Source organism: Brachionichthys hirsutus, chromosome 20, assembly GCF_040956055.1.
Source record: "Brachionichthys hirsutus isolate HB-005 chromosome 20, CSIRO-AGI_Bhir_v1, whole genome shotgun sequence".
NCBI lineage: Eukaryota > Metazoa > Chordata > Actinopteri > Lophiiformes > Brachionichthyidae > Brachionichthys > Brachionichthys hirsutus.
The window spans coordinates 9187462-9210188 of NC_090916.1; the positions used below are offsets into that span (position 1 = coordinate 9187462).

General features: G+C 52.4%; 2 protein-coding genes across 2 annotated transcripts in view; one reads left to right on the plus strand and one right to left on the minus strand.

Moving 5' to 3' along the window:
• Nucleotides 1–8955, plus strand: part of LOC137909659 (reticulon-4-interacting protein 1 homolog, mitochondrial-like) — an 11913-nt gene extending 2958 nt beyond the window's left edge. Inside the window, exons 9-13 of the mRNA XM_068754119.1 lie at nucleotides 4444–4585; nucleotides 5062–5181; nucleotides 5525–5680; nucleotides 5781–5957; nucleotides 8794–8955. Of these exons, the coding sequence (XP_068610220.1) occupies nucleotides 4444–4585; nucleotides 5062–5181; nucleotides 5525–5680; nucleotides 5781–5957; nucleotides 8794–8955 (757 nt within the window). The remainder of the gene's footprint in view (nucleotides 1–4443; nucleotides 4586–5061; nucleotides 5182–5524; nucleotides 5681–5780; nucleotides 5958–8793) is intronic.
• LOC137909660 (beta/gamma crystallin domain-containing protein 1-like) lies at nucleotides 8798–21778 on the minus strand. The gene is made up of 22 exons (XM_068754120.1): nucleotides 21710–21778; nucleotides 20238–21508; nucleotides 16825–19858; nucleotides 16499–16678; nucleotides 15959–15997; nucleotides 15537–15655; nucleotides 15312–15459; nucleotides 15056–15195; nucleotides 14434–14560; nucleotides 14290–14325; nucleotides 14050–14210; nucleotides 13830–13950; nucleotides 13256–13401; nucleotides 12902–13028; nucleotides 12569–12598; nucleotides 12355–12467; nucleotides 11829–11961; nucleotides 11146–11285; nucleotides 10364–10487; nucleotides 10086–10244; nucleotides 9852–10014; nucleotides 8798–9574 (listed from the first exon to the last, which is right to left on the minus strand). Exons 1-22 carry the CDS (start codon nucleotides 21755–21757, stop codon nucleotides 9486–9488), a joined length of 6648 nt encoding a protein of 2215 aa, XP_068610221.1. The 5' UTR covers nucleotides 21758–21778; the 3' UTR covers nucleotides 8798–9485.
• Nucleotides 21779–22727: the final 949 nt, after the last annotated feature.

Consider the following 22727-nt stretch of genomic DNA (forward strand, 5'->3'; position numbering starts at 1 on the left):
TGAATAGGTGTTGACCCGGAAGGGCACATAGGTTTTGACCGCTCTGGCGGGATCGCTGCACCCAGATGCTCGGGTTTATTAAATATTTTAAGTTGTTGTATTTTGTAATAAATTAGTGGCATTTTATTCTCTTAAACCCGCTTCTGGACTCCCCTTTTTTTTGGATACGGCGAAACCAAGACGTAGCCACAGAGCGCGTCGAACCGAGAACGACCGGCAACACTCCAATAGCCCAGCATTGGGCTGGCTATTATACTGTCAAAACCTGCCCGATTGGACTAAGTTTGGAACCTCAGGAGACCTGTCTTTGGGAGACAGCCAGGGATGATCGTGTGAGCTGTGGCGTGGAGAAGTGGCCCGCGAAGATAGCTCGGACAGCAGTCAGCTGTTCCGCGGAGCGCTGTGGATTACGGAGCTGGAACGGAGCGCTGAAGACCATCGCTCGGATTTACAGTAAAGGCGCCCAACGGAGGTACGTGTAGCGCTCCACCATCAAAGGCCTAATTGTGTGCGCACGTTAAATCCAACGCATTGGTGAACATTGAGCGCGTTTTTACGCATCGAAGCGTTGCGCTGGATCACGTGACTCGTTGACCTACTTTCCGTTGCGCTCACCTGAGCTGAATCTGGCTTTGCGATACGAACCATGGAGGCGTGCGCTTTGGACGTGGACACAAATACTGGAAATGAACAACTTACCAATGATGAACTCTCTCCTGAAGATAGCATGTCAAATATAAGTAGCAGAAGCAGTCAAAGGAGCTACACGTCTAGTGCTTCATCTGCTAGATTACAGGCAGCAGCAGATAGAGCTGCAGTTTTGGCTCGAGTTAAAATATTGAAGGAGCGACATGTTATTGAAGAAGAGGAAGCAAAATTGAGAAGAAGAAAGGAGATGCTTGATTTGGAGGCTGAACTGGCGGCATCTGAAGCAAGGTTGGAAATTTATGATGCCGAAGAAAAGTGTCAGTCACAAGCGTACTCAAATACGAAGGGTATATGCAACAAAGGTGGAACAAACTATGAACAGATGTTGCACCCCTCTGCTCAAGAGTTCATACCTCAAAATGATGACAAACTGGAAATCAAACCAGTAGATGTGAGACCAAAGCAACGGAACACATCAAACACAAGGCAACAGCACCACCGATTGCAATGCAATAGAAACAGGATGGAAACAAATGATCGGTTTACACAAAATGAAACGCGTCAGTCACTCACCGCTATGCAGACACCTGGAGACCTTCTAACAATCATGAGCAGACAAACTGAGATTATAGCAGCTTTAATGAACCAGCAGCGGTCAATGACGCTCCCACCAAGAGACATTCCAGTCTTTGACGGCGATCCCTTGCATTACAGGACCTTTATAAAAACATTTGAGCAAGGAGTGGAAAGTAAAGCAACCACAGCAGACTGTTTGTACTATTTGGAGAAATTCACCAGAGGCCCGCCTCTCGAACTGGTGCGGAGCTGTCAACATATGGACCCAGATCGTGGCTACGTGGTGGCCAAGGCTCTACTGCAAGATCAATTTGGAAATCCTTACAAAACAGCTACTGCATACATCAGCAAGGCTTTGTCATGGCAGACTATAAGAGCAGACGACACCAGGGCGCTTCAGAGCTACGCACTATTTCTGCGTGGCTGCTGCAACATCATGGAGGAGCTGGAATATGTGCAGGAACTGGACATGCCTGTGAATATGAGGGCAATCCTTGCAAAGCTCCCGTATAGGATGAAAGAACGCTGGCAGAGCAGGGCTCATGACATCATGGAGTCTACTGGCCACAGAGCTAGATTTAATGATCTGGTGGGATTCATGGAGCGTCATGTGAGGATCCGTTCAGATCCCTTTTTTGGAGATCTGCAAGAATACAGCTCTAATACAACATTAAACCAGCCAAAGTCACAACCCAGCCATAGAGAGAAGGGGCATGTGGTCGCCAGCACAGTGACCGCTATGGGCTCTCACAACGAAGTTAAGCCGTCACGCCCAATCAAGGAGAACGAACGCTGTGTTTGCTGCTCTATGGAACATGCATTGGAAAACTGTCAGCAGTTTAAGGAGAAGAGACACGCAGACAAAGTGTTCATATTGAGGAAAGGGGGAGTGTGTTTTGGATGCCTTCATCGAGGCCATGTCAGCCGTAATTGTGAAGCAAGATTGCAATGTGAGATCTGTAATCAATATCATCCGACTGTGTTGCACATAGATCGACAGACCACTGTTTTAGAAGATGGACTGGAATCACCAGAACCCACCTCGGTCTTTCATACGACTTATGGACATACAGGGGCCGGCAGAGGTCGCACCATGCCGTCAGTGCTTCCTGTTAGGGATGGGAATGATGAGCTGGACACTGGAACGATGTCAGCCAGAGGAGAGACCAATTTCCAAACTGTGTCTGGTGTATGAGGTCTAGTTATTGTTGTGATGATTCAATATTTGTTGTATTTTATGAAATGTTGAGAATTGCCATGTGTGGTACCATGCCAATTAGGGGCCGGTGTGTAGGGGCCAAATGCAACTGATGGGGTGCGGTTCCTATTTTGTGCACCGTGTGGCACTGTGGCCATGTGGGGTATATAAGGCACGGCCAATCAGGCGGTGAATAGGTGTTGACCCAGAAGGGCACATAGGTTTTGACCGCTCTGGCGGGATCGCTGCACCCAGATGCTCGGGTTTATTGAATATTTTAAGTTGTCGTATTTTGTAATAAATTAGTGACATTTTATTCTCTTAAGCCCGCTTCTGGACTCTCCTTTTTTTTGGATACGGCGAAACCAAGACGTAGCCACAGAGCGCGTCGAACCGAGAACGACCGGCAACACTCCAATAGCCCAGCATTGGGCTGGCTATTATATGCACGATTGTATAGAAAACAGACTATAGATCAACGGTCTATAGTCTGTTTTCTAGTCTGTCTGTTGCACTTGCAATAACTATTAAACAAGTATTTACACCAATATCTCATAATCGCTTCTGTCCTTCGTGTTCACGTTTTTTTTGTGTCATAAATTCCACATTCTTGTTTTTTTAATCAGGGTTCTTGGTCTCGATGTGCCGAAGCCGTTTCAAACCGTTCATTGCTGTTAACGAAGCTGATCAGCTGTTGATAAGTGATTTAAGTCCGACTCTTTTCTTGGAGGTCGTCGGGTCATCCTCCATTAGCAAAGAAGCTCTCCAAAGACGTTTGTTTTTTTAATTTTCGCTAGTTCAAGTCTGTTTTTAGTAACGTATCACGTACTGTCGTAAAGCATAAAAATCCACAGGCGAACGTTACATTGGAGTAAATCCGGTCGTTTTTCAAAATAAAACACCTTTTAGATGCTAATAATCAATACAACGGAAATTGTATAAATTAGTTATTCTTTCTGTGCTGCCTGGTAACAAATGCCTCACAGACCGGTACCGGTTGGGGACCACTGCTATAGATTGTATTTCTTAACATTTTAATATGTTCAATAGAAGTTGACAGAAACGACCAGCAAACAGCAGTGATAGATTTGTGTAAATATGCTATGTACAAGTGTCTGAGAACTGCCATAACTTGTGGAAAAAGAGTTTGAAGGATGACAGCATTGAATGCGACAGAAACTAGTTGTGATAAAATCATGAGTTTGTGCAGCCCGAACAAATCTCGGTCCAGGCTTTGTGTTTAAGAAGTGAGTTCTCTCTTTCATTCGCCGCGTTGTCACACGATGATCGGCTTTGTTCAGTCATTTTGTGTCCTTTTCTGCACGATTGTATAGAAAACAGACTATAGATCAGCGGTCTATAGTCTGTTTTCTAGTCTGTCTGTTGCACTTGCAATAACTATTAAACAAGTATTTACACCAATATCTAATAATCACTTCTGTCCTGACGTTTTTTTGTCATAAATTCCACATTCTTGTTTTTTTAATCAGGGTTCTTGGTCTCGATGTGCCGAAGCCGTTTCAAACCGTTCATTGCTGTTAACGAAGCTGATCAGCTGTTGATAAGTGTTTTAAGTCCGACTCTTTTCTTGGAGGTCGTCGGGTCATCCTCCATTAGCAAAGAAGCTCTCCAAAGACATTTGTTTTTTTAATTTTCGCTAGTTCAAGTCTGTTTTTAGTAACGTATCACGTACTGTCGTAAAGCATAAAAATCCACATGACCAGTGACGGCCTCCCAGTGGAATAACACACTAATATTTATTCATTAAAGTTAACATGTTTACCATCAAAACAAATACTTCCATACTAAATCCGTATCCGTATCATGTGACACGTATGGACCAATCATCAAAGCTCATTCTCAATGCCTTGGCACTTTGATGTAATTATTGGCTTTGAAGGTTAATTTCAGCTTTGACATCAAAGCGTTGGCTTTATATGCCCTGTGTATATAAAGCCCAGTTCAGGCTGTCAGAATCTCATTGCGTGGTTGGTAGTAGTGGTTGTTGTTTGTTCGATTAGTGTAATGCAGCAGGTGATTTTCCACCCTGTGGGCGACGGCCCGGATGGCAAGCCATCGAAACCCCCGGCTTCCCTGCGCTGGTGGCAGCGGCTGAAGAAATGCAAGAGCTCTCCTGCTGACACCCCGGCTCCCACCTCAGAGGTAGGATAATCGATCATTCAGTTGCTGTCTTGTGTTTTTTATTAATTAATTTATTTGATGGGGACAGTGCACGTTAATGAACATCTATACAGACGTATCTAATAGTATATATGCCAGATTTGAGCAAAAATGCTAATTTACATCCGCAAACATGGAATGACATTGGTTTCCTATCAAAGACCTTAAAACGATTCTTTAGAGTGATTCTATGATTTTGCGTGTATTTACTGTTTCCTGAATTCTAAATGTGATTTTATCCACTGAATTGCATTCAAATAAAAATACAAATGGGTTAATTTAGACAGAAGAATTTCATGATTTACAGTGTCAAATGCTGTTCTCAGATCTTTATTGAAATGTTCATTTATAATGTTTTGCTACCAATCTCTCAGCAACTTTAGATATCACAGGGAGGATTCTGAATGGCCGATAGCACCCCCCCCCCCCCTTAACGTGTTTTTCTCCTCCTTCTCCAGGGGACCAAGCGGCGGTGGTGGCGGCGGCGAACGAAGCCCCCTCCCGCCGACACCCTGGTTGAGGCCGCCGAGACCCCGGTTGAGGCCGCCGACACACCGGCTGAGGCCGCCGAGACCCCGGTTGAGGCCGCCGAGACCCCGGTTGAGGCTGCCGAGACCCCGGTTGAGGCCGTTGAGGCCGCCGAGACCCCGGTTGAGGCTGCCGAGACCCCGGTTGAGGCCGTTGAGGCCGCCGAGACCCTGGTTGAGGCCGCCGAGACCCCGGTTGAGGCCGCCGACACACCGGCTGAGGCCGCCGACACCCCGGTTGAGGCCGCCGACACCCCGGCTGAGGCCGCCGAGACCCCGGCTCCCATCTTAGAGGTGAGATAATCGATCATTCAGGTGTCTTGTGTTTTTTATGTTATTGCAGCTCCGGTGCCCCCCTCAATAGTTTTAACGTATTTTTCTCCTCCTTCTCCAGGGGACCAAGCCGGAGCTGAATGCAGCAACTCGGACTTCCCAGCGGTGGTGGTGGTGGGAGCGGAAGCGGGACCGGGAGCAGCGGCGGCGGCGACCAAAGCGCCCTCCCGCCGAGACACCCGCTGAGGCTGCCGAGACCCCGGCTCCCATCTTAGAGGTGAGATAATCGATCATTCAGATGTCTTGTGTTTTTTATGTTATTGCAGCTCCGGTGCCCCCCCCCCCAAGAGTTTTAACGTGTTTTTCTCCTTCTCCAGGGGACCAAGCCGGAGCTGACTCCGGCTCCACCGCGGCGGCGGCGGCGGCGATCAAAGCGCCCTCCCGCGGAGACCCTGGCTGAGCTCCCCGAAACCCAGGCCGAGCCCGCTGAGACCCCGGCTGAGGCCGCCGAGACCCCGGCTGAGGCCGCCGAGACCCCGGCTCCCATCTTAGAGGTGAGATAATCGATCATTCAGATGTCTTGTGTTTTTTATGTTATTGCAGCTCCGGTGCCCCCCCCCCCAAGAGTTTTAACGTGTTTTTCTCCTTCTCCAGGGGACCAAGCCGGAGCTGACTCCGGCTCCACCGCGGCGGCGGCGGCGGCGATCAAAGCGCCCTCCCGCGGAGACCCCGGCTGAGCCGCCCAAGACCCCAGCTGAGCCGCCCAAAACCCCGGCTGAGCCCCCCAAAACCCAGGCTGAGCCCCCCAAAACCCCAGCTGAGCCGCCCAAAACCCCGGCTGAGCCCCCCAAAACCCCGGCTCCCCCACGGCGGCGGCGACGACCCAAGCGCCCTCCCGCTGACACCCCGGCAGAGCCCCCCAAAACCCCGGCTGAGCCCCCCGAGACCCCGGCTGAGCCCCCCAAAACCCCGGCAGAGCCCCCCAAAACCCCGGCTCCCGCACGGCGGCGGCGACGACCCAAGCGCCCTCCCGCTGACACCCCGGCTGAGCCCCCCAAGACCCCGGCTGAGCCCCCCAAGACTCCGGCTGAGCCCCCCAAGACCCCGGCTGAGCCCCCCAAGACCCCGGCTGAGCCCCCCAAGGCCCCGGCTGAGCCCCCCAAGACCCCGGCTGAGCCCCCCAAGACCCCAGCTGAGCCCGCCGAGACCCCGTCTCCCATCTTAGAGGTGAGATAATCGATCATTCAGTTGTCTTGTGTTTTTTATGTTTTTGCAGCTTTGGTGCACCCCCCCCCCCTCAATAGTTTAAACGTGTTTTTCTGCTTCTCCAGGGGACCAAGCCGGAGTTGATTCCAGCAGTGACTCTGGCTCCCCTGCGGCGGTGGTGGCGCCGGCGACGACCGAAGCGCCCTCCCGCCGACACCCAGGCTGAACCCCCCAAGACCCCGGCTGAGCCCCCCAAGACCCCGGCTGAGCCCCCCAAGACCCCGGCTGAGCCCCCCGAGACCCCGGCTGAGCCCACCGAGACCCCGTCTCCCATCTTAGAGGTGAGATAATCGATCATTCAGTTGTCTTGTGTTTTTTATGTATTTATTTACTTATTATTTTATTTGATGGGGACAGTGCACGTTAATGAACATCTTATACAGACACATCTAATAGTATATATGCCGGATTTTAGCGAAAATGCTAATTTACATCCGAAAACATGGAATGACATTGGTTTCCTAAGACCTTAAACGATTCTTTAGAGAGTGATTCTATGATTTTGCATGTATTTACACCTGCCAGCGACCAACATGTAATGCAATATTCAATGTGTGACAGAATCATTGAATGCAGAAACATTCTAGCAGCCCCGTTTATGAAAGGTCATTTGCTTAAAATTGTTCAGGTTGAATTTCACTGTTAGATATTCTTTTAATGTGGCTCTGGAAAGATAGTGTGGAGTCACTCCAAGGTACTTGAATTCAGAGACAATTTGTAGTTCCTGTCCTCCCAAAAATACACCTGAATATTTGATGTCCAGAGGTTGCTTTGTGAACATCATACGTTTGTATGAGTCTTAGTTGTGTTTAATAGCAGGCAAGATTTATAGCCACTCGTGTACAGGAACCATAGCTAATGTGAGAGCAGAAGCTGCCTCTTGAATATGTTTTGCACGAGTGAAGATGACGGCGTCCTCGGCATGAATGAGTTACTTTATGTAAATGTTTGTCTTTCTGCAGTGAGACCAGTTTTAAATGATTTTTTAAGTTGTTGCCCTTCAAGAGTTTTAATGTGTTTTTCTTCTTCTCCAGGGGACCAAGCCGGAGTTGATTCCAGCAGTGACTCCGGCTCCCCCGCGGCGGTGGTGGCGCCGGCGATGGTGGCGGCGGCGACGACCGAAGCGCCCTCCCGCCGACACCCTGGCTGAGCCCCCCAAGACCCAGGTTGAGGCCCCTCGAGATGGGAAATAAATGAAGAAACGAGTCGGTGGATTGTTTCGTTGAGTCGGGAGACATAACACAGCCCAATCACAACCTCCCGACTCGCCGGAACAATCCACCGACTCTGCCAAGAGAAATTAGCTCCACCAGCATAGTGGTGGAGCCCCACACGCATGTGTGTATATATATGTATACTTTTTTTTGTTTTTGTTTTTTGTTGTTGTTGTCCTGTTTCTTGTAAACTTGAAAAATACAAATAAAGAGAGAAAAAAAAAAAAATACTGCTCTGCCCTCAGTCCCCTCAATCCCTGCGTACCTGACTAAACACCTCCAAAGATTTAGTGACACCCACAGCCACAACACTAGAGGGAGCTCAAAGCCTCAAACAACAACCTGATTACCCTCTCCTATAAGACAAACATGGGTAAATCATCTTTCTACAATACTGCCCCCCAGGGGTGGCTCTGGGACCCTGCCCCCCCCAGTAAAGACCCAAGCCCTGGCTCCGGGACCCTGGCGAGCGGCGCCCTCGGCCCGGTGGCGGGAAGCTGCTTTCTGGGTAAGGAAGCGCGGCTGGCCTCCAGCGTGTGGCGCCACTGCCCTCGCCGGTCATTGTTACCGGCAAGAGCTGCTGACCGGTATGACCAGCCGGGCCGCCGGTGTGGTGGGACCAGCGCAGGATTGTCCAGCCTCATCACATTCTGGACCCCTCCATGAAAGCAGACTAATCTAAACGGATTAAATATCGGCCTGAAAAGGGTGTGGCCGTGAAACGGAGCACACCCACCCCCATCCCGTCTCACCTCCCTCCCGTCTCACCTCTGTCCCATCTCACCCCCATCCCTTCTCACCTCCCTCCCTCCCGTCTCACCCTTCTCACCTCCCTCGTCTGACACGCTGACGTTCTAAATCTGAACCTTGAATGTTTTCCGACTCGCTTTCGTTTTCCGATTCCTCGCAGATCCTGCCGGTGGTGGAGGCCCAGTTTCCGTTCAGCCAGGTGCCCCAGGCTTTCCAGAAGTTGGAGGCGGGCCACGCCAGAGGGAAGATGGTGGTCAGGGTGGCGGCGGAGTTGGTCGCTTTGGAGGAGGAGGCGGCGCATCACACCGCGGAGCAGAAGTAGACGCGTTTGCTGCGACGGCTCGGAGGTCATAGGTGAAGATGGCGTGCAGCTCGATTTGAAGCAGCTTCTGCCGCTCTGTGATCGTTTTCTCCTTCTCTGTGTGGACTTGTTGAACATGTTCTAACCGCCATAAACCGAGCGCAGCTTCAAAGTACTGTACGATCCGAATACGACATTTACTGACAAAAATACTTTATTATTCTGGTTTGATTAAACAAAGAAAAAAGAAACTGTTTCCTGGTGGTGGCGCTATTGAACACGCGTTAACACTGTCTGAGCGACTTAACCTCGGTGGACAGATTCATTCAGAAATACACGCGAGAAGCTTGAAGATGTTTTCCTGGGAGTGGAACCTGCAGCGTTCAGCGACGCATTCATCCCTCGCTTTATCTCGAAGCTCTCGGGTCGATCGTCTCCGACGTTCCTCCTCCTGGAGGGCTTGTTTTTGGACCTGAGGAGCAGAACCTGGAGCAGAACCTGGAGCAGAACCTGGAGCAGAACAGGGATCCAGTCCTGCAGCTCGCCTGTTTTCATACAACCTCCACGTCCCACTGCTGTTTCCCTCTCTTTGGGTCGAGTGCGTTCAGGATCACCAGGTTTTTGTCGTAGTTATGGCCGCCTGGGGGGGGGAGAATAATGATCTAGGATCAGTTTGTGGTTTCATTCTATTCTAAATGCACGCTCCAGCGTGTTTTCAGTGACGGACCGCTGCACTGGCGGTTTTGTCCACAAGGTGTCAGTAACGTGCAGGCATGTAAACGTTTACGGCTCAGGTGGAATCTTCCTGATGAACATGAACGCATCTCGCCGGCCGGTCTGTTTCTGTTTCCGTCCTGGGGGGGGGTTTGATGGATCGAGCTCTCAAACATGAACCCAAACTCATCCCAGCTGCTCACCTTTGACTTCCAGGACCAGGCCGGGGGTGGGCGTGTAGCCAATGACGCCCTCGGGGGTGATGCTCCAGCGGTGGAGGTGGTTGCCGGGCTCGGGGTCGAGGCCCACGCGGGCTCCGGCGACGGTCACGCTGCTGCTGGGGCTCAAGCAACAATCCTCCAGCAGCTGGAATCACACGGACGGTTTAGGGGATCAGCGTTTGGTCTTCTGCGTCGGGCTAAGGGCGGGGCTGGCACCTTGCAGTGGAGATGTCCATCCTGGTAGAACCAGATCTGCTCCAGTCCGCCGGTCTCCTCGCCCTCCTGGATCCTCAGCAGTTTGATGTCATCCAGATCGCCCGTCACTGACATCACGAGCCCGGTCTGTCTGTTCCTTAAACGGAAATGCACTTGCTTCTACTCGCAAAACACAGAATCAGAACTTATCTTCAGTGAGTGAAGAATGAAACACAACAAAGGGCAGTTCAAGGTTTCGAGCTTCAAAAGGCGGGAGGCGGCGGCGCGTCAGGACGTACCTGTAACAGCGGGCGGAGGGATCCGATCGTCCGCCAGCCGCTCACTTTGTGCCAGTCCGGCACCGCGCCGGGTCTCAACAGAACCTGGGCTCCCCGGTAGTTGATCCCCTCGTATAAGACCCAGCTGGTGAAAGAAGAGAACCCGATTCGGTCAACTCCACTTCCTGAATAGTTATAATCCGGACTTTAAGGCTGGAGCTAAATCTTCTAGTTGCGCAGCCTCATCTCTGAGCACCTCCTGCAGGAGCAGCGCTCCGGCTGCTTTGTCTCCTCCACATGGGTTCACACCTCGAGGCTAAGTCTCACACGGCCGCAGCAGCTTTCCATCATTAGCCGTACGAGATGCAGCTGATGCCGTACGAATGTCGACGTCTATCGATGCCAAGATCGAGACTGAGACGCGCCGCTGGCCGCCTCCCTCTTCACATTTAACATCTGTTAGCTTAAGCGCCTCGCTTTGTTGACATTCTACTTACTGAAACGGGAGTGGAATAATTCACGGGTGTGGATTTGCCACGAGCAAAGCGGTCTTGAACAGATGCCAAAAAGGCCAAACAAAATATTTGTAATGTTGGTTTTAGAGTTGATGAAATTTGAATTTAAAACACTGCAGGAGAAACGAGGCTGCTGTAAAAAAAAAAAAAAAACGCATCCTGGAAGTGGAGTCTCTTCCAGCCGAAGTTTTTACATGTACCCGTCGATCTCGCACCACCGGGAGAACTTGGGAGACGGACGGACGAGCGGCCGGCTGGCATCCGTCCGGGACGTTAACCTGGACTCACATGCCTCCCTCCACCAGCAGCGACTGGACTCGGCTGCAGCCTCCGGCCAGCTGGAGGTTCACCGTCCCGTCGGTCACGATAATCCTCTTCCCCCTCAGGCTGCTCCGCTCGAACAGCGTGATGGCGGGAAGAGAGAACTCCTGCCGAGCAGGAGGAGGAGGAGTTTATTATCTCAGACAAAAACAACTGGGATGAAACGTGAATTAAATATTCCGATCAGGCCGCTTCCACCGCTGGCAGGTTTTTATTTTGTGTCGAATGCCGTTTGTCCGCTTTTCAAATTGATTCACGTGAATCTCTTCTATTTTAAACGTAAATCTTTAAAGTTTAGTTGTATGGATGAAGCCACGCGGCTAAACCTGCTCGGGTTACGCGTGCATTGATGCTAACCGGTGCTAACCATGCTAACTGGTTACCTTGCAACATATAAATCACTTTTTTTTTACCTCACTTTTCATATTTGGAAAATGTTGAGGGAAATATTTTGGATGTTTTCGGCGTTCCCAAGCTAACTGCTAACAATTCCTCCTGCTAGCCGGGACGGTATCGGACAAAAGGAGCGAGGAGCACAACCAGCTTTAAAAAGCAGCTAATTGGAAGGAGGAGCCTGGGGAGCCATTGATTATAGCAGCTCCTCCTTCCTTTAAAGAAAACTTTAAGTCTAAATTCAAACACAAACGTACAAAGCCAACGGTCTGTAGGGACCGGACGGAGGCTCCGGTGAGCGTGCAGCCCATCGCCCGCAGGTCCGAGTAGCTCCCCTCTTCCAACACGTACATCCTGCCGGCGAAGTCCCGCTCCTCGAACGCCAGCCAACTGAAAGACATTTAGAGACACACGGATCACCGTTAATACGCACTAATGGAGCTGGAGAGGGAAAATCATCGCCTTTATTTACCGGTCTAATGTCGGTTTGCATTTCGAATGCATACATTAAATTACGTATAAAAGGTTAGCGCCAGCGTGCACGCCGGGCCTGAACTCTGCAGCCATGCGGGATGCTTCTCCCGACTTCTCCGTGGATATGACTCACCGTTAGGAATTCCAGAAGGACTGATTTAGGGGACAATGACTCACCGTTAGGAATTCCGGAAGGACTGATTTAGGGGACAATGACTCACCGTTAGGAATTCCAGAAGGACTGATTTAGGGGACAATGACTCACCGTTAGGAATTCCAGATGGACTGATTTAGGGGACAATGACTCACCCGCCAGCCAGAACCTTGCAGGAGCCCACGGAGAAACCGTCCTGCAGGGAGGCCGCTCCGTCCTGCAGGGTCAAGGCAGAACCTTGAAACTCCGGCTCAGAGAAAAGCTGCACCTGATGCACAAACGGTGGCACCAAAAAAAGAAAAAAGGCTGAGTCATCGCTCGCCACGGCACCCATCGCTGTTGCCGTGTCAGCATCACGTGCCTACCAACCTTAAACTTGACCGTGTTCTCAAAATCAACCTGTAATCAAACAGAGGAGATAAAGCCGGTAAGTATTTTTTTCTGACCGCGTGATTGGTTTAAAGATTGCCATTGAGCAGGGCTCCGCCCACGAAGTGTCTGTCTTTGTCCGGTTTGAAAAGGGAGCTTCAGGATGACTCGCCTTTCCCGCCTCGCTCAGCTCGGATTGGTTTCAGTATTTAGTTTAATCCCATGCATCCCAATCCTTCTGGGTCTGATCCGGGTGGTTCTGGGCCACCGGCGCCTCCTTTCTGGGTCTAACGCCTGCATCCAGCTATTCCGGACTATTTCACAACGTCTTACCAGCACGACGGGCATCGCCGAGGCAACCCTGGGCTGCAGCGCCCCCCAGTCCTCCGGGCTTCCATACAGGCCCTTCTCCAGGATGTAGGACTCGCCGCAGAAGCCCGGCTCCTCGAACACGACCCAGCTGAGAGAGGAAGCAGCGGGAGGCGTGTGACATTTAACAGGTGTGTTTTCTACGTTAGCGTCCAACCAGATCATTGCCTCCGGCATCATGGCGTCCCGCAAAGTTAAATGTTGCATCGACTGTGTGGGAAAGTCTACCCGGTTAGCGGTGTGTGTGTCTGTGGAGGAAACCTAAATCAATGCTCCTATCTGGGTCCTTCACCGCCGCAGGCCGAGGGATTCGCTCACCTCCCTCCGATGACGTCGACCGACTGCGTCTTCACGCCGTAGCCCGTGTCGTTCATGCTAATAACGGGCACCGTGACGTCGATGTGGACGCCCCGCTCGCCGAAATCTCTGTCGCTGAACATTTTGAGGTGCGGAGACAGGAAATCCTGCAGAGGAGCGGGGGGGGGGGGGCAAAAGCATCAGGTGAGACCAATGAGTGACATCACAAACGAACGTCTGAGCTCGAAGCTCCAGGCGCTGGAGGTTCCGTGGAGTTCTTGGGATTCTCCTCTCCTATCGGATTGATCAATAATTTTCAATGATTTTAGGAAATGCTGCTGATATGAAGATGAATGGAGGCGGGCCTAATGACGCCGGACTTCCAGACGCGCCGCTTTAAGATTTGACTTGTAAATCCATTCACCCGAACGATCGAGGAAAGATTTGCCTGCAAGCTTTTCCACAGTATTCCCAGTTTTGCCGGTCTGCCTCATGTTTCCTCCACCCCTGTGTTTCTATGCATGGATGAGGCCCCCGCCTGTATGAGGCCCCCACCTCGCTGGGAGCTCGTGGCTTAGCTCGCTGCGGTACTCACAGACAGGATGGGTCGTAGCGACACCAGATCCGAGCCGCCCCAGTCGCTGCAGTCCAGGTACTCCCCTTCCTCCAGGATGTGCTGCTGCCCCTCGAAGCCCGGCTCGCTGTACCCCACCCACCTGCAGGGGAGCCAGCGCAGCGATGTTCCTGCTTCCAGCTGAATTCAACAACCTTAAAAATCACCATCTGGACGCCGTGCCTTCGCTAAAGATACTCACAGTCCTCTCATGATCTTTATAGAGCCCACAGAACCGAGCTTCTCGGGGTCCAGTTTCGCCACGTCGGCAGAAAGGCCGCCTTCGCTTTCGGAAAAGCAGAGAACGTCGCCGTCGATCTCCAAACCGGAGCCCTCGAAGCCGGGCTTCTCGTAGACGACGGCCTGCGACCGAGGAAGGACAGGAAGTGCATCAAGTTGGTGAACAGGAAGGTGAGTTTGAACAGCAGAATGTCGAGCGCACCTTGACTTCGCTGGGATGCTCCACCTTCAGTCCGCCCTGGAACAGAGACCTTAATTATACCTCTGGTTACGCTTGAATTAACCTCCAGGGGGGTAGGGTTAGGGTTAAATCACGTCACCAGCAGTGACGGGGAGACAGAAGTACCATCTTTAGCGGCCTGAGGGATCCGACAAACGGCGACGGGAAGCCCCAGGTGTCGGGGAACGGGTACTCTCCTGTCTCCAGGACGGCCAGCATTCCCTGGAACCCCGGATCGCTGAACAGCAGCCACCTGAGCGAGAGAGAGAGAGAGAGAGAGAAACCCCAGCGTGGCCTTCAAATGAGCGTCGTGCTAACAGTCGTAGCACGACGCTGCAAGCTAGGCTTCCTGGCGGCTTCAAAGGGATGTGACCTTGTAGTTTTATGAGCGCTGTGGACGAAGAATCCGAGATATTTGCTTTGCCACGTAGAAATAAAACGCGGGTACAGTCGGTGCGTTTGCTCCGGAGGTATTCGAGGTCAAGGCGGTGATTTTATTAGATCTTTTATCTTCCGCGGGCAGAAAGTTATTTCAGGATCAAAGCTCGTGGGGATTTATAGTTCCTCATCATTTTCGTCTGCGGTTTAACAGCAGGTCCGACATTCCTCGACGCAGGCGAGCGAGAGGCAGCGTCTCATTATCTCTACTTCCATATTTGCTGTTTGTGCTTTTAAAATAAAAACCAGATCTGATCAGTCACGGGAAACGGGCCGCGTCCTGCTGCCGATTGGATTTCGCCGGACTTACACCCCAGAGTGCACCTGGACGGAAGCGGTGCTCAGCGGGACGCCGAACGCGCCGGTCTCCATGGCGTCGTCGTAGTACGGCGTGACTCTGCCGTGGCCCTCGGGTTCAGTGAACAGATCGATCCGGGGGACGCCGTAATCCTGCAGCAAGAAGGAAGCGAATCACGCCCGTCCCTGTCCTCACGGAATCTGGACTGAGTCAAAAATGAGCAATGTCTTCCATTAGCGTCGCTTCAGAGCGTTCCATCAGCTCTCACCCTCACAGCCAGCCGAATGGAGCCGATCTGCATCGCCGTCTGCCCTTCTGGATCCGCCTCCTCTGCCCACACGTTAGTCAACTCGATCCCGCCCTCCTCCAGAGCGATGGGGCGTCCCTGGAAGTCGGGCTTCTCGTACAGCACCCAGCTGGGGGGGGGGGGGCGAGGAAGATGAGGAGTTAGAGCCAGGAAGGATAGGGGGGGCTCCGAAGCGCCGCTACTCACCATCCTCTGACGACCTTCACGGACACGAGAGGCGAGAGCTCCAGAGAAGTGGCGTCGGTTACGTCCCGGTGAATCTCGTACGCCTGGCCGCTGAACCGGCCTTCGTCGTAGAGCACCATCTGTGGGGGGGGGGTGCAGAAATCAAGAGCGGATTGCATCACACCGGATTGCATCACACGTTTTTGCCCGTGGCGGGGGGGGGGGGTCTCGGTTTCAGACGATAATTGCTGGAGGGACTTTTACAATAATGAATGAAGAACTGCCAGCTCGGCGTTGGCGGCACCGAGTTCCCTGATTGCTGGCTGAACGCCGTTTAGCCCCAAAAGAACAGCGCATGAGAAGCAGATGTTTTCACGGAACACAGAGGCCGCCATCCCGCTTCTATCCCACAAACATCTGGGCAACGCTGCGCCTCCCTTTACCTTTCCAGGACGCTTGTGGAATCCCTTGGCAGTTCTTTTCTGGAAGGCAAAGAACACATCATTATAGTCGTGACCTGACCCGCTCCTCTGGGCATCGGTGGAGGAGGAGGAGGAGGAAGAGGAGGTTGAACAATCAGCCAACTCTTTTTTTTTTCTCTTGCTAACCTTTAGAATAGTGTTCTTAAAAATACCCTCTCTCTCTCTCTCCCTCGCTCTGCTTTCTGTTTATCTCTCTTTCATGTAACTTGAAAGCTGTGGATTGATTGATAAAGTTTTATTTGCGGAGGTAGGCGTGTCCTCTCGTTACTACTAGCATGCACGAACAACTGAACATGTAAAACAAACCTAATCTATGGAACTGATTATACATTAACCCGAGCTCTGCATGAACGCAGGCGGCGTTTGGGAATGTTGGGATAGCGTTCCCGGCTCCCTCGCCCTGAACTCACCAACGCGTTTGCCTTAACGACGGACGCCTTTATCTTTGAGTGCGAGTGCGAGGCCTTCAACGTCGCGTCCGCCGCTACATTTGAGTATTACCTTAAACTGAGCCTTCTTAAACTCGGGGAATGTCGGTCGTGTTGCCGACGGAGACACAGGAAAAGCTCCAGGAAAGGCTCCAGGAAAGGTTGGAGACGCAGCTCCAGGAAGCACCAGATCTGGTTTCACGCCCTGGTCCGTTTCATCGCCAAGAACTGGAGTCACCATGTTTCCAATGACCTGATGTGTAAAGCAAAATCCAGTGTGAGAAACGGTTTCCTTCGTCGCTCCCCTTGTTCTGAGATTCCGGATCAGCGAAGCCGAACGCCGTCTCTCGGCGCCATGTCTGTTCTCAGGCAGCCAGCGTAACACGCTGAGGAACTAACCTCGGGCTGGTCTTGTTGCTGTCGTACGCTCGGCACTGGTTTTGCTGGTTTTTGGGGGAGGTACTTCTTTAAGTGTTCCGGCAGCTCCGTGTCAATAAAGGAGGGAAACGGAGGCCCTGAGTCACCGACCTCATTCCCTCCGGCCTGGGCTTCCTCCTTGCCGCTGTGGGCCGGGCTTTGCTTGACCGGTCTGTGGAGTGGGGCTGTGGAGGTGGGGCTGGGTGGGGGTGGGGGTGGCTGGGTTGAAGGTCTGTCGGTGACTTCTGTCGGTGACACCTCCCCGGAGCTGCTGTCTTCTCCCTGCGTTTGACGCCCGTCCCTCCTCCCCCTGAAGTTGGAGGAGGCTAGGCTGCTGAGGACACAGCTCCCCTCCAGGCGAGACTTCACCTTGACTTGTTCTTTCTCCTCCTTGACTCCGTCCTCGTCTTTGTCCTTGAGGCGAGAGTGAAAGTCAAGGCTGCTGAGCAGGATGCTCCGGTCCGCCAAACTAGCCCTGGCGGGCTTCAAGCCGGATTTAGCCTGACTGTTCTGAAGCTTGGCTAACTGGCTCGGCGTGGAGTCTATGGAGAATTTATTCTTCTTCCTTAAGCCAAACATAAACTCCTCCGGATCAAAGGTCTTCTCAAAACGATCCTCCTTGATGGCGGGCATCACGAATGGCGGCTGCGGCGGCCGGAGCGGGTAATGCTTGCGGGGCGGGAGGGAAAACGGGGCGCAGAGTTTCTTGATCTTCTCAACGAAATCCTCGTCATCTAGCTCGCCCGAAGTGTCCAGGAGATTACTCTCGCTTCCGGAAGAGCTCAGCTTCGGCGCGGAGACTTTTAGCTTCTGTTTGGGAAAGTCCAGATCCAGCCAGCTGGAGGGGACGTCTTGGGTTGCCGAATCGTCTTTGCCGAGCCCCCACTTCATGGATGAAAGTTGGATAGAGTCGGCGAAGAGCTTCTCGGCCTCCGGGGAAGCCGGCGCTCTGGGAGTTTGACTCTTGGGCGGTCGTTTGGTGACTGTCTGGAGGTCAGGGCGTGGAAAGAGCGCGCCGTTCCTGACCAATGACTCTTCTTTTATTGGTGAACGTTGTGTTGTCTCATCCGTCTTCTCAACAGCGGCGCCATCAGCAGGCCGCCGTCCCGCTGTTCCCGCGGCGTTGACTGAAGCGGTATCATCTGCGCTCTGGAGATCTTTTGATGCCTCCACAAAAGCGGCTTCCGCCGTCTCTCCCGAGATTGTTACTTCTGAAGGAGCTGAAGTCTTTCGCTCATCATCTTTCAGCGCTCTGTCGCTGCACACAGATTGAGAAGCGGAAACTGAGGTGGGCTTTTGAAGCCCTAGTTCTTTCTCAGACGAGCCAACGGGCTTTTTGTCTAGCGGTGCCGGAGCTCCGTTGGTAGCCGGTCCCTCGGCTGCAGCGTTTGCTCCATTAGCTCCGCCTGTGCGTGACTCATCTGGGGCATGAGCAGATTTTTCCACAGAGACGGACTCGGTCTGCGTTTCTGCTCGAACCACCGCCGTCCTTCCAATCAGAGGTTCTTCATCACCCCTGGTCCTCCTCTGTTCCTCCCTCGCCGTCTCGGGAGGGAGGCGTGATGACGTCCTTTCAGAGAACTCGGATGCCAGTCCTGTTGGGCTGGTTTGCGGTTTTCCTTTATCTGTGACCAGCCGTGACTTTTCTTGTCTTTCATCCACCCCCCCAACACCCCCCTCTGTCCCGGATGCAACTTGTTCTCCATCGGGAACCGGGATAATTGTATCTGAAGGCTGGAGCTGCTGTGGTTTCTCTTTTCCCTTCATGGCCGATTGATTTGTTTTGCCCTTGTCCACAGCTTTACTGTCCGCCTGACTCATCAGTTCTGTCTCCTTGGGGCGGGGCGGCTCCGTTTGGCCACTTTTATTGGGTGCCATTATTTTATTTTCACTTTTGAATTCTGTTCCTAATGTGGGATGTCTAATAGGGGACTCCTGCTCCTCATTAGGAGGAGGAGGAGGAGGAAGAGGCTGGCGTTTCTCCGTCTCGCTGTTGACCTGTCCCCTCTCCAGAGAGAATAGGCCGTCTCCCCCCGTTGGGGGTAAAATGTGTGGAACCTTCGTATCGGGCTCGTCTTCGCCGACCAGCCCTCCAGGCTCCGGCTTTGAAACCGAAGCTTCCGACTGTTGATCAAACGCTTTGAGTTCCGTTTGAGATGTTTTCTCCTCGCCAGAAGCTGAAGGCTGCTCTGGTGAAGACCCCTTGGCTTCATCGTCTGTGCGTTTGGGGGCGGAGGCGGTTTCCTTGATGCCGTCGCCCCGTCGTCTAGCAGGCGCTGCTGCTGGTCGACCTGCTGACTGATCCGGCTCGGTTTCACTGTTTGGTTCACAACTCTTTCTTCTTTTAGAGCGGGAACCCGGTCGGCTATGGGCTTTGGACTGCTGGCTAATGCTGCTGGTCGGTTCTACGGAAGGATCCGACCCTTTATCGAGAACGTGCGCCTCGATCCGGGTCGTTTCCTGACCCTTCGCTGCCGTTTGGGAGGCGGCTACGTCTTTTGCTTTCTCATCAGACTCTGAAGTCTTTCTTCCTGATGGAGCGGCATCTCGCTCTTCTGGTTCTGGCGTTGCCTCAGACGCCGTCTTGGATTCTGTCTCCTCTCTGTTGGCAGGTTTCCCCCGATTGTTCGCTCTTTGTGACTTTGAAGTAAATACGGGACGTTCTTGGGACGTTCCTGTCGTGGCTGCTTTTGGAGGAGGCGCTGTCCTCGTGTCTGTTCTACCCGACTCTATGAAGTTCCTCGTCCGTTCCTTGATTGTGAGTGGCTGCGCCCTCCCGGGTGACGATGAGTTGGACCTGGCTTTGTCATAGCGTTCGGCTGATTTTGACCTTTGCTCTGGAAACATGAAATCCGCTTTCAGCCTGTCCGTGACTTTCCTCACTGGAGACGCGTCCACGCTCCTCGGCATTTGGAAAGTCTGCTGCTTGCTGGACCGCTCAAAGAGTCTGATTTTATCGGTGATTCGTCCCGTCTCCGGTTTAAGATCCTCTGTCCTTGTCCTCGAGTCACGTGGTCTGCGTAAGACAAACGGTACAGGTTGGAACTTCCTGAACGATGCAGACAAACGTTCATTTAGTTTTACCGACAAATCAGTCTAATCGAAACTGAAGCTCTATGACTCACACCTGGGACACCTGGGACACCTGGGACACCTGGGACACTTGGGACATTCCACCCATTGCGCTTAAAGCGTGCTTCCGGTTTTCACCGGAACGTCAGGCTAGTAAAAATCTTCGCGGGTCGGTTTCAACGTCTGACGGATGTTATCTTATAGACATTTATTCTGAATTGGTTTTAGGCTTTACATTTTCCACTGCAGGTTGTGGAATGTGACGAGTCATCCATTCACACAGTTCAACTCAATGGCGCCACTGAATGAAAGTAAAGACTCACCTTGCCTCGGGCTCCGTCGGGGGCTCTTTAGCCTTCGTCAGGGATTTCGTGTTAGCGTCTCGCTTGCCTCCTTCTGGGACCGGCTTTGTTTTAGTAAAAAGCTTCACCTCACTTCTAGAAACTTTAATACTCCTGCGTTTGGACTCCGGCGCCGCTGCCTTGTCCTCCGCCTGGTGAAAACTGTCCTCGTCCTCCATGTTTGCCGGCCCGTCCACCGCACATTCCAGTGAGGCTGCTCTGACTGGACCTGTGTCCTGGAACTTGCCCCGCGGCTTTGCTGCATCGAGGCAGGAAGTCTTTCCCTCTTGTCGTTCAGGTGAGAGCTCGGAGGCGGAGCTGCGCTTGGAGGAGGAGTTTAATGGAGACTCTCCTTTAACAGTCTTTGGACTTTTGGCCTCAGTGCCGCTCAGTGAATTGTCTGATGGAGGGAAACCGTCCGGGACAGGTTTGGCTTTGGGAAGCCCTCTGTTCCCGTCTCCCTGAGGGTTCTTCCGGGCTTTTTTTCTGCCGTTTTTACGCCCCATGCTGTCTCCACCCGTCTGCTCCTTAGCAGATTCAAACTGCGAGCTTTTGCTTTCCGTCCCAAAGACAGGATTCACATTGATCCTTTTCTTGTCTTCACTTGATGACCCCGGGCACGCTGTCGAATCAAGACCCGATGGCGACTTGCGGGGGATCTCTAAGCTTTTTGTGACCGTCGTGTGGACGACTTGCTGTCCGACGTGGACTTCTTGGCCGCACTGAATCACGCTGGTCTCCTCCAGGTACACATGGAGCTTCCTGCCTGTCTGGGCCTGAGTCTGGGACAAGTCACACGCCACGCCCTGCTCCGATGAGGAAGACGGATGTGTCAGATGACTGGTATTTTTCTCTGGAGTCCCGCTCTCTGACATACCATGGCTGCTTTCCTCCCTCTCCTTTCTCTCTCCTCTCTCTGATCTGCTCCAAACAAACTCCTCCCCTGTTGGGCCTCCCTCTGCCGTCTCTGGGCTGGATCTCTCTGTGTGGGCAGACTCTCTGGCGTCGTCCTCTTTATGGGGTAAAACGTCGCCGGAGCGGTTGGGATCGGCGCTCTGTTCCTCCTCCTCCTCCTCACTCCGTCGTTCCCCCGCTTGGGGTCTTGCAGACCCTTCGCCCTCCTCTTCTCCTTCTGGCTTCGTAGTTGGGGAGGTCTCAGTGGGACTGTTCGGAGTCCTTGCCCTCCAGGGAGAGAGCCAGCTCCCGATACGACCCAAGACCCCGGGGCTCGGCTGCTCCTCGGAGCTCTCAGCCTAAATAGGAGCAGAGAAACGACACGTAAGAATCTCCTCGATAGGCATGCGCCGTTCAAACGCATTAGCGCACAGCCTGGCAGCTGTTCCACGTGGAAGTGCAAATATTAGAACGAACAAAGGATCAGAGAGCAAGCTTGGGATCTGAGAAAGCAGTCCCCGGCGTAGATCATGCAGGAGATCTAAGCCCGTAAAGCTTACCGTGGAAAATACCATATCATTGAGATTCTTTACGTAGGACGTGAACATGATTTTGGTTTGAGCAAAAACTCCTAAAGAGCATAAAAGAAAGAGAAGATTATTCTACCAGGCTAAAACCACACAAAGCAGGGATGTTGGATGTGGAGGAGATACTCTGCCTCGGCGAAGACGTTACAGATCCATCTTTCACTCGGTCCCGGAGCCAGAGCAAATCCTCCTGGCACCGGCTCAGAGATCCCACTCACCCTTAATCAGACAAAGTTTCTGCCCCGCTCCAGAACAGCTATGGCTGTCCCAGGATCTGCGCTAAAAGACATGTCCAACCGATGGACACGTTGCGTTCGGCCGTCCTCGCATCCAGAGACGCGTCCGCAGCTCCGGGACTGCGTCAGACTGGCATCCGAGATGCGGGATGAAGTTCTGCCCCTTCAACGGCGCTCACGGAGCTCAGTGGTTTAATGATGCCTTCACGGGCTCCTCGGAAACTTTAAGACTCACGCAGTCCCGGTTCGTTTGTCTAATTCGGAAAACTTTTATCTGAAATTATTTCTACGACTCAAAGGTTTTGTTTTGTTTTGATCTAAAACCAAAACCAGTCTGTTTCATGTGTATTGATTGTGTTTAATCTAGAAACCGGATCATTCTAACAGCCATAGATTTCTGTCTTATTTATTTTTATTTACAAACCATTTGCTGATTGATGTGCGTAAAATATATGACCCCCCCCCCCCCCCCCCCCCCCCCCCGCCCCATTCGCCTGATGGAGATTGGAATCTGGCGTTAATGTAGCAGGAAGATCATTAAATAATAATAAACACTCGAACTTGTCCGGGACGGTGTGTCCTACACTGAGCGCCGTCTTTGAACGCATCGCACAGGCCCTAACTTTTCCAGAGGAAATGACGCACCGACTTTGCGGTTTTTCAGTCTGGGAGTTCTGTTTTCGGTTTTCTGGACCGGAACGCCCCCGCTGGACCTGTCGGTGTTTCCATTCAGCAGTTTAACCCTTTAGCTGTTT

Excerpts from the sequence above, each read along its gene's own strand:
- LOC137909660 (XM_068754120.1), bottom strand. The coding sequence starts at position 21,757 with ATGTTCACGTCCTACGTAAAGAATCTCAATGATATGGTATTTTCCACG. Across the intron at positions 13,402-13,829 it reads CGCTACGACCCATCCTGTCT|GATTTCCTGTCTCCGCACCT; the intron begins GTGAGTACCGCA and ends GCTCCTCTGCAG. Across the intron at positions 12,599-12,901 it reads CGGCGATGCCCGTCGTGCTG|GTTGATTTTGAGAACACGGT; the intron begins GTAAGACGTTGT and ends GTTTGATTACAG.